Source organism: Stegastes partitus, unplaced genomic scaffold (genome assembly GCF_000690725.1).
Source record: "Stegastes partitus isolate 25-593 unplaced genomic scaffold, Stegastes_partitus-1.0.2 Scaffold807, whole genome shotgun sequence".
NCBI classification, from domain to species: Eukaryota; Metazoa; Chordata; class Actinopteri; family Pomacentridae; genus Stegastes; species Stegastes partitus.
Window position 1 is genome coordinate 285,230 of NW_007578538.1, and position 11,020 is coordinate 296,249.

At 43.8% G+C, this 11,020-nt stretch overlaps 1 protein-coding gene across 1 annotated transcript in view; it reads left to right on the forward strand.

Annotated features, from left to right (window-relative positions):
- Nucleotides 1-7,394, forward strand: part of LOC103365064 (sodium/myo-inositol cotransporter) — a 13,170-nt gene extending 5,776 nt beyond the window's left edge. The window contains exons 2-5 of the mRNA XM_008292390.1: nt 338-1,304; nt 1,387-1,582; nt 2,912-3,039; nt 3,131-7,394. Coding sequence (XP_008290612.1) covers nt 665-1,304; nt 1,387-1,582; nt 2,912-3,039; nt 3,131-4,323 — 2,157 coding nt within the window. The 5' untranslated portion in view covers nt 338-664 and the 3' untranslated portion in view covers nt 4,324-7,394. The remainder of the gene's footprint in view (nt 1-337; nt 1,305-1,386; nt 1,583-2,911; nt 3,040-3,130) is intronic.
- The last annotated feature ends 3,626 nt before the right edge of the window (nt 7,395-11,020 follow it).

Consider the following 11,020-nt stretch of genomic DNA (forward strand, 5'->3'; position numbering starts at 1 on the left):
GTGAGGATTAAGGTGTAGAGATGATGGATGGATGTTTTAATTTGTCTCCATACTTGTAGTCAATGTACTTTTAGCACCCGGCTGTTAGCTGAAATCTTTAAAATGTAGAATTATCACAATTCAAAACTTAGATTTGATTAAATTTTCAACAATAAAACATCAGTCGACTCTTTCATGTGTTATGTACACAACTTCCAGAGGAAGCGTCTTCAGTTTGGGCGCGCTAATCATCTGTTGTGGTCAGTTTTCTTTTTGTCCCATTGAATCATTTTCACTGCTTGGCTGCATTGCTTTGGTCAGAAGATTCACTCTGCGTGTGTGTTTGTGTTTCTTCCAGGATGCAGATGATGATGTTTGTTTCCGATCTCTCAGTAAAAAAACCAGCCACAATGCTCAGCCGTTCTGCGAGGTGCCAAACCACAGCCTTCAATAACTCCTAATGCTGAGGGGAACTACCAGAGATCAGAAGCTCAGAAGACCGCCTCAAGGGTTTCTTTAGAATCAGATGACTGTTTTCTGCTGTTCACACGTAAGAATGCGCAGATAGGATTCGTTGAGTCACCTTTTTGTCAGATCAGATCTGAAGAACGCTTGTAGTGCCAGATCACCGATACACATCAAGTCAGAGGCTGGTTGAGTGAAAAAGCGACAAAAGCGTTAAAACATGGCGTCCGGTGCCACCATGGAGGCGGCGGACATTGTCGTGGTAGCCGTCTACTTCGTCCTGGTGCTGGCCATCGGCTTCCTGGCCATGTGGAAAGCCAACCGCAGCACGGTGAGCGGCTACTTCCTCGCCGGTCGCTCCATGAACTGGGCGGCCGTCGGGGCTTCTCTGTTTGTCAGCAACATCGGAAGCGAGCACTTCATCGGACTGGCTGGTTCTGGTGCTGCCAGCGGGTACAGCGTGGCAGCGTGGGAGTTCAACGCTCTGCTGCTGCTCCAGCTGTTGGGCTGGGTGTTCATCCCCGTCTACATCCAGTCCGGAGTCTACACCATGCCCGAGTACCTGTCCAAGCGATACGGAGGGCGGCGGCTGAAGGTGTACTTCGCTGCTTTGTCTCTTGTCCTTTACATCTTCACCAAGCTGTCCGTGGATCTCTACTCTGGAGCCTTGTTCATCCAGGAGTCTTTAGGGTGGAACCTCTATCTGTCCATCATCCTCCTCATCGCCATGACGGCTTTGCTGACGGTCACCGGAGGTCTGGTCGCCGTCATCTACACGGACACGGTCCAAGCGTTCCTCATGATCGCCGGAGCGCTCTGCCTTACGGGCATCAGCCTCTTCAAAGTGGGAGGACTTGAAGGTCTGTACGTCTCAGTTTTGAGCATTTACTTCCGAGTAAATAATTAAACTACACTAAACCTCGCCTGTCCGTTTCATTCAAGGTCTGAGGATCAAGTACATGCAGGCTGCTCCAAACATCACCGCCATCCTGCTGGCTTCACCCAATCTGACCTATTCTGCATCGTGCCACCATCACCTCAACCCAAAGCCAGATGCTCTGAAGATCCTTCGAGGCCCGAGGGATCCAGACCTGCCCTGGCCTGGTTTCTTACTGGGCCAGACTCCTGCGTCTATCTGGTACTGGTTTTCCCCTTTAGACTGACTTCCCGGTATGAAAGCTAACGAAGCCTGTGTTTGTTTTTCATAATCGCCTTTATCAGAGCAAGAAGCGTTTGTAAAACTTCTCAGTGGTGCTTAATGTCCTCATCTATGGCATGCTGTTAGGTTGGGAAATTATGTAAAACCAAGTATAGAATCGGGATATTAAATCAGAATTACTTTATTCTACATATCCCATTTAAACATTAAGCATCTAAACAAATGAAAGTAAAAATATCTCCATTATGTGAAGTGACTTTTTTAAGGCTGTTTCTGCTTCTAGCAACGGTTGGGCTGTTTTCACAGAGCTGCAGGATTTTATATTGCAGTGAGAAATTAAGCCACAGTGAGTAAAAGTAATAATAATTTTTTAAATATTTCCCCCGAACAGAGATGTTTTTGTTTTTCATGAATGCTATACAGTGAGATTGGGGTTATTTCCATTGAATTTCTGGAGTCCATCTGCTTTCCAGAGGAAGTGGGATCCTTGGTACTCGTCTTTAGATTCTTCAGGACAAGCTTTAGAGTCAGCTGCTCCATATGTATTATATATAACCTGCTCACAACACTGCCTGCAGTTCAGTCCAGTTCAGCCAAAACAGTCTTTCCAGTTCCCGTCACTGCCGAGTTACTCATGACTCCACGGTGACGTGAAGGAGGGCAGAGTTTCTTAGATTTTTGTTTTTTTACAAAATCTATTTCGATCAAACTAATTGTTTATTTTTGAACAAGACACATCAAAAATCAGAATTTTAAGCTGAGGAGTTCAAGGACCTTCGGAAACATGAAGATCCAGTGAGTCTTTCTTTGTGTACATTTGATCTTTTTTTTTTTAAGATGGCAGGTTTTGGTGTTTCGGAGGTTCGTTGAAATCTAAACAAAAAAATCTAAAAATATATCTGAGCAGAAGCTGTCCAATAAGCACTTTGGACAGTTCTTACACTTGTATGTTGCAGCAGGTGACATTTGTTAGTCGGCTGTAGGAAACTGAGACGAAACCCCAAATGTACCTGAACACTGGAGGTCGAGGTAGCCTGTGTAATTACCCCTCTGGGGATCAAACACTACTAAAGGTAAAGCCGGGGGATCATTGAAGGAGACGTCAGCCAATGTCTACTCACCTTCATGATCCACCCAGTCGTTGCTCAGACGTCTCAGACTGGACTCAAGAAGTGGACGGAAAGACCATTTTAAACACCCCTGGTCTTGTAACACTCCTGATTCCTGCTGTGCTAGCTAAACTTTGGAGGCAATGGGGAGTGAGCCGTCGTCTTTGTAACAATACAGCTGATGTGTTGTGTGTTCCAGGTACTGGTGTGCAGACCAAGTGATCGTACAGCGAGTTTTGGCGGCGAAGAATCTGGCTCATGCCAAAGGATCGACCGTCATGGCCGGCTTCCTTAAAATCCTGCCAATGTTTATCATCGTCATCCCAGGTAGACACATGCGTTGCTTTTGAATGACTTCTTTTTGAATCCCGACTGCAGAGTGACTAAAAGCCTGGTCTGTACATCGTCTTGACTCTAGGGATGATCTCCAGGGTCTTCTTTGCTGATGAGTTGGCATGCATCAGTCCAGAGCACTGCCTGGAGGTGTGCGGTTCTGCAGCAGGATGCAGCAACGTGGCGTACCCGCGGCTCGTCATGTCGGTGATGCCCGTCGGTCTGCGCGGCCTGATGATGGCTGTCATGATTGCAGCTCTAATGAGCGACCTGGACTCCATCTTCAACTCGGCGAGCACCATATTCACGCTGGACATTTACAAGATGCTGCGGAAGCAGGTGTCTTCCAGAGAGCTGGTGATAGTTGGCCGGCTGTTTGTCGTTGTCATGGTGATCATCAGCATCGCCTGGGTGCCCGTCATCATCGAGATGCAGGGAGGCCAGATGTTCTACTACATCCAAGAGGTGTCCGATTATCTGACTCCACCCATCGCGGCTCTGTTCCTGCTCGGTGTCCTGTGGCATCGCTGCAATGAGACGGGCGCCTTCTGGGGCGGGATGGTGGGGTTCGTCCTCGGAGCGCTGCGACTGGTTCTGGCGTTTGCTTACCGCGAGCCGCATTGCAACGAGCCCGACGAGCGGCCGTCTTTCATCAAAGATGTGCATTTCATGTACGTGGCAGCCATCTTGTTTTGGGTGACGGCTGTGGTGGCTGTAGTCGTGAGTCTCTGCACACCTCCACCCGGACACGAACAAGTCAGAACCACGACTCTGTGGGGGCTGAACAAGAGGAAGAAGCTGAAAAAGCAGGAAGCAGAGAAACCTGGAGAAGACACTTTGAAGCCTTTAAACGGAAACGGTGTCATTGGTGAAGAAAAGTGTCGCAACCAAACAAACAGGCTCAGCAGCACTGAGGCGAGTCGTGAAAACGCTCAGTCACTCAATGGCATCGAAACCCACCGTCCTCCCCAGAATGGCTGCTGTGTACCGAGTTCTGACCCCAAAATGGCAGAAGAAGGACTGAGGGGTGAGGAGGGGGAAGAGGAGGGCTGCTGTGGGGTTGCAGGAGTGGAGAGTGGACGTTGTGTGAAGGTTTTAGAGTGGGTTTGTGGCTTCCAGGAGAAACCATCCAAAGCTCAGGTCATCACAGCTCAGGAGCAGGACAAGATTGTGGACGAGCTTCTGCATGAACCTCCGGCAGCCAGAATCATCCTGAACATCGGACTGGTGGTGGTTTGTTCCGTCGGAATCTTCCTCTTTGGCTACTTCTCCTTATAGGTTCAGTGAATTCCAAGCAGTGGGACACGCTTGTGTATAACAGGAGTGGTCTGCATTTTGTTTTTCTTGTTGTTGTTTTGTTTGAAACAGCCTGGCCTGTTCTTGTAGCTGCTTTTACACTGCGTTACTTTACCATAATGTCCACATCACAGCACTGCAGCCACTGGTTCCTTCATTTGACTGATTTATTCTGACTCTACACAAGATAACAAACATTCAAGTCTACCGTGAGGTCAGAGATTGTACCCACGCCCTGCTCGTTCCTCCTAAATCGGCCTCACAGCGAATTATCATCTGATTAATTCAGATAAACCCCAAAATAGTGACTCAGACTAGTGCATGTGACATCAGTGACAAGATTTTTAAAAACCTCATAAAGGCAGGAAATTGTGGGAACATAATTTGTAATCAACACAAAATGTGGCTGGAGTGCAACTCGCAGTTAGTCATTGTTTTAAAGGGTTTCCTTGTGCAAAGTAAACGGTTCTGCTGCTTCTTACGTTCCTTTTCCTGCGAAATTGGATCTAAAATCTTCTTGTGTCTGAATTCTGCAGTTCGGCTCAGAAACTCCTGAATGGGAACAGGTGCAGGTGTTCTGCAATAGGCCTGTGTTGGATTGTGTCATGTATTTTACACTGCATGGGAAGATGATGGTGGAGCATGCTTCAGACGAGCCAGGTTGCCTTGCCGCCGCCCAGCAGCCTGTCACCACGACTTTTTCTGTACGTTTCTGAATTTTTGTCCGCTGACTGTTGGTCCCGGCCCAGTCAGCTGTGGTGTCACGGCTGCACTCAGGAGTACAATATTTTTTTAGCTTTTTTAAGAAACTGGTTGATGCACTCGGCTTATTTTTGGACAATTTTATTTTGTCAGATTTTAAGCTTAGACAGATGGTTAGTTTAAGGACCACTGGACAATTCTATCTGGTTTTGGCTCCGATTAATGGTATAATTTTGGCTTTTTGCAGTTTAGAGGGTTAAATATCCGCTGAATCTTCTGCTCCACTGGTGACCAGTAGCGACACAGATTTTTTTTTTAAAGATAAATTGAAAAATTACTGACAGATTTGAGAAACACTCGGGAAACCTTGAACACCTCCTCATCCATCCTCTGCGTTTAACATGCGTTTAAACATTGAACCTTTCTATTGCTTGGCGCTGACAATCCACGTTTCTGCAGCGACCAGCGAAGCGTCCACTTGGGGAGACTGACACAGTGGCGTTGACATGTATTCCAGTGTTCTCCAGGTTTCTCTGAACAGGGCTCATGCTTTTAGGATTTGTTTTGCTCCGTCTCTAGTTTTCTGTCCAGATCAGACGTAAGACTTGAATTCAAACCAACACTCCACATTGTGTGAATCAGCGGATCCTCCTCTGTACTGTTCATATCCTTGTGCTGTGTGGGCTGGATGCATACTTCAGGTACTGTTTAACCACTGTGTAAAACCCTAACAGCTATATAATGATAGAAAGTCAGTGGGTCAGACAGCTTAATGCTGTTTTGGGGAAGTTTTTCAGGACAACCTGCTTCGTTTATTGAGCCATCTTTGTACAAGAACAAGTTCAGGTATTCTGCTACACAACACAAATCATGCCCCGTGTTATTAGATCACATAAACAGAAGAAATATGTCTTTATATACATTTATATATATAATAGGTTTGACATTCTTCCTATTTTAACATACACAACACTAATTAGGTCGCCTAAATTAAATGAAACCTCATGTAATTAAGGATAATTCCATAGAACACAAAGTAAATGTTATTTTCTGACTACAAACCAAAATCCAAGTATTAATTACTCGTTTAATTTTGTATATGACATCTTGTTTTTAACGTAATTGGTAATTCTTTGCAACTGTTTAAAGCTTTAGCAGCTAGCATCATTTTATAAATGAAAAACAGTTCCCCCTGCAAAGCTAACGCTAACCGTGTTGAGTTTATTTTCTGCCACATTTTGCTGTGGTGAAGATGAGACAAATCACACAACATGTAATATGAAACCACACTATTTTCAGTTGACAATGACATTGTGGTTACAAGCTAACATGCTAATTTTATGAGCTTGGTGGTTAGCATGTAGCAGGCATGCTAACATATTAGCATGTTAGTTACATGTGACAGGTCATGTTGGTAACATAAAAATCCTGTCACATGTTGTTATCGTGTATAAATATTTTGTGTACATTACACGCTAACGTGTAAGTGTCGTTAGCTACGTGTTAGCATGTAACCTCCATCACTGCAAATGGTGTTAAACATGCTAAGTGTTAGCACAAGTCATAGGGTTTGGATTTTTTGGGTTTAATTCTTCAACTCTCATTCAGATATAAGACATAAAGTGTTCTTTATGTATTTCCGTGTACAGTGAGGCACATACGTACATTCCACATTCAAACATGTTTCATAACTTCAACAGACTGGACGGTTGTGACATTATTTTGTTGCTACGATAACATATCCTTCAACCTGTTCATGAACTTCATAGCGAATGTGAATTTAATTGAATTTTACTGTGACTATAACTTTTTATTTTAGTGGAAATGTGTCAGTAATCCTTAATAGTTTAAGTATCTGAAAGAGTCGTCATGTTGGACATATGGTCCATATGTGCTGAAGAAACTGAGCAACGCAACAAGTTGTGTTGTTCAAGGATGACTTTTTTTAGGAAATAAGCATTTGAGGATTTTTAAAAATTATTTTCTACGCTTATAGACCTCAGAGGGCGTCTTACACTCAAAGGATTCTATTTTTTGGATTAAAGTAATTGTGATTTATGGTGTTTCTGTGTTGTTTTGTAAGAAATGATGTGAAACCTATTTACAGATGTAAAGGGAAGGACGTCCCTCTGGCGTGACTAATCCAGGCAGTGGAGTTCGATAGTTTTTTTTTTTTTTAAATCCATGAAAGACAAGCTTTAACTCGAACCAAATTCACTGACTGGTATTTCTAAGACGGGGGATTTTCTCAGGATAAGCGAAGGTGCTGGCTCTAAGTTGTTCCCCACATCTGAGACCTCACAAGTTTTTACAAATTGTATTGCTCAATAAAAAATTGAGATGGAACTAAAGATGGGTGTCCTTTCATGATGCCATTCCAATCAGTTATCAGTTGGTGCTGATCACGTTGGAATGCTGTGAAAACTGATGTTCGCGTAGATTCGCTGTTGTCCAGGTCGTGGTAACCCTACGACGCTTCAGGTAAAGGCAATGCTCCTAGTGCTTCCTGAAGACATTTCACCTTTATCCTTCTTTAGTTCTAATTGAGCAGAGTCCCAGATATTGATTGTCACCCCAAAACCATGTGACTAGTGGTCCATGAACATGGCTGTCAACCTGCAGGATCAGGTGTGACTCAGGATGCTGGCGGTGGTGAAACGTTGTGGTTCGAGATCTCAGCACTGCATTCTAAGTACCGGGTAAGCGGTGCTGTCGACTCCCTGTGAGACGGCGGCCCCAGTTTAACATGTTTGGTGCAACACGGGAGAGGCAGGACGAGACTTATCTGAAGGTTAACGGTTTGAGAGAGAAGTTAGGGTTATGGTAAACCAGAGCAGCCATCTCTACACACAGGAAGACGTCTGCAGCAGAACTAGCCAGGTACTTACTTAGATCTCACATGGGAAGTGTCACCAACGCCAACATCTTCAATCATCCCTGACCTTCCAGTTTGTGAATCTTGGTTCACTGATGGGCCTTTGGACACGTGCTTTGGGGTTACTGTACATGTCTGAAACTCCTCATTTGTCAGAGCTGCAGAGGCCTCATGGATGAGAGGTCAAACGTCTTCAAGAAGAAGTCCCGTTTTAATGCTCGTACCTGCGTCTTAGTTTTTTGAATGTTCCACCACAACTGTTCCCTCGTTTGCAGGTCCACCCTGTCCTTAGGTGATCATGAGAACAACATGAACCAGAATGCAGGTGCGATCAAACCATTCTCCAGCTCTGGCACAGCGCAGTGGAGAAAATTACACGTGCCGCCGTGAAAGTGATTGCAATTCATTACTGGCAAAATGTCAAAGCAAATGTTTCACAACGGACCACCCGAGGCAATGGCATGCTAATAACCGGCAGGCTGTGATGAGTAAAGCAAACTCCATGTTCTCTATGAAAAGCCACGACAACAAGCGAGCATGCTCAGTGAAGATGACATTAACAACAGCCTCTGCCACGGTGGAAAGTTACAGGCTGAAGGTGGAAAGTTACTGGGCAGTTTCCACACAAGCTTAAAAAAGAAAACAAAAAACAAAACAGGTCTGAGTGTTGATCTCTTACCAAGACGATGCCACTATAAATAAAAACCGAGCATTATGACACAAGACTGGAAACTTATATGCGGCGTTCTTGTGACGTGTTTCGATACAGAAAATATTAGTCGACAGATGAAGAAAAGGTTTCTGTCTGGAGTTGAAGTGGCGCCAACAGGAGCCCTGCAGGAATCTTTTGCCCATTATCTGAAATATAAAGAAATATTCTTGAAGATCTCATCAAAACAAGCTCGTGCCACGTTTGTGGGGATGAAGGAGTTTGCACAGTTGCTTTGCAGCACTCTTTAAAACTAATGATTGGGCTCAACAACAGCAAAAATATGGCATCAATCCTCCAATGAAATGATAAAAAAATACACGGATTCTTCCTCTCCAGTCACTGCTTGGTCGCATAAACACAAAGTTTTAAGTTGGATTCTCTGAAAATTTGATTGGACCAAGTCGTATTTTAACGTTTTAGAGAGGATTTTTTAAAAATTACTCAATTATCCTAATTAAGAACACAAGTTATTAAGTTTGTAGATTTAAAATATTAAGTGGCTCCAGCGCAAAGTAGGTAATAGAGGTGATGAAAAATGGAGCCAATTTTATTGAGTTAGGCCAACTTAAATTTAGTCTCACATCAACTAACAGAAATTTGACTTTGAAATGCACACAGTGGTAATTTGATGCAACATTATGATCTCAACATAAAAGGTTTTCCTAATTGGTGAATCAGGACTCTGATCTTGCAGTCGAGCATTTAATTGAGTGGTGGGAACAGGTCCCTGGAGTGACTTTTAACAGTGCAGTTTGATTGATTTTTGCTAATAAGAGTTTTGTTTTCACAGCTTGGTGTCAAAGTGAAGCTGTCAAGAAAAGCCTGTACAGAACCGGAGTGCAGGACAGTTTATGGACGGTTTGCTTCCTCTTGAGCCAGATCACACAAATAAGACGTGAAGATGAAGTGACGTGTACAAATATTAACACTCTTCTCAAACACGTCCTGTCCATGTGTGCAGGTCTAAAACGGGCGGCTCGGTGGCAGCTGCCAGAAACCACCGAAAACACGAATACGTCAAGTTTGCGTTTGTGGTTAAAAACCTACAACTTTCTCGGAATTCATGTTGAATCTTGGTCGCCTACCGCTGCATCCGCTGGAAACAGAAGCCACCAGCAGAGCTTCCCCTTTCGGGCAGCTCGGCCTCCAGGCGGCTGAAAACTGAAGTTATGCCTTTTAAATGTAAATGCACTTATATCCAAAGCTCTTTACGATGTGTTTCTCATTCACACACCAGTGGCGACGGAGCTGCCATGCACGGTGCTGCCTGCCAACCTCGGGTTCAGCGTCTTGCCCAAAGAGGGGCAGGAGATTGAACCACCAACCTTGTGACTGGAGGACAACCAGCTCCACCACCTGAGCCACAGCCGCCACCTTTAATCACTATCACGGGTCAAACTGCTCAGTTCAAAAAACACTCACGTAAAAAACCCAAAACGACAGAAAACAAAGCCTCCATACTGCTATGGTCAAAAACTGTAAAAGCTTTAAATTAACAAGATGTCTGCAGAATAATGAGATTTATGCAGTCGTTTTATTGTCTCTCTCTGTAAAAGAATGAATTTGTTAAAAACGTTCACCTCATCAGGACTTTTGATGTTTTTCGGTTTATTTTTGAACAGTCAACTTGGAAATTGTTTTTTTTTTTAGTTAAAATAAAAACTAAATATTAAATTGTTAAAAAATAAATAAAAATGCTGTTAAAAACTTTTAGACAGTTCCTACGTTTGCAAAATGTCCCTAAAAAGAAGCTGTTATTATTTGACTTCCCTACAAAGAACTCCATGTGACCGTGTGCCGTCTGGTCTCTTTGCTTTTTGAAATGTAAAAGTTCACGACTTCCACCGTCTCGTCTGCTGTTTGCTCACGTCAGCGAGAAGACAGTGTTCGGAACATTTGTGGTTAAGTTTTGGGGATTTTTTTAAATTTTAAATTTATTGTCAGAAGCTGACAGAAGTGTGCTGTGGGCGAAGGTGTGCACAGGTACTGCATGTACTTTAAGATCATCAGGGAGGCCTTTCATTTATATTTATGTCATGTATGTGTTAATACATGCTGTCAGACGGGGGAACTCTGTGAATTCTGTCACTGATGTTCATGTTAGAACTGTGGACCCACTTCTAACCACTGATCTGGATGATAAATACTCTGAATGTATTTGTGTGTGAAATGTTGTGGAACATTTTGTGTCACATTTTTTTTATTTTTTTTTATCTTGCTCTGGAATTTGAAATAATTCACAAGTAAAAACTAGCACTGGGGGGAAAGTAAAGCAAAATGTTGTTGCTCATTTTCGCCACAAGTGGGAAACCTGGCTCCAAACAGTCGTCCTGATGGTTCCACTGAGAAGATCCTGACATGAAGCTCAGCACCGGCTGCACTGTGCTGAT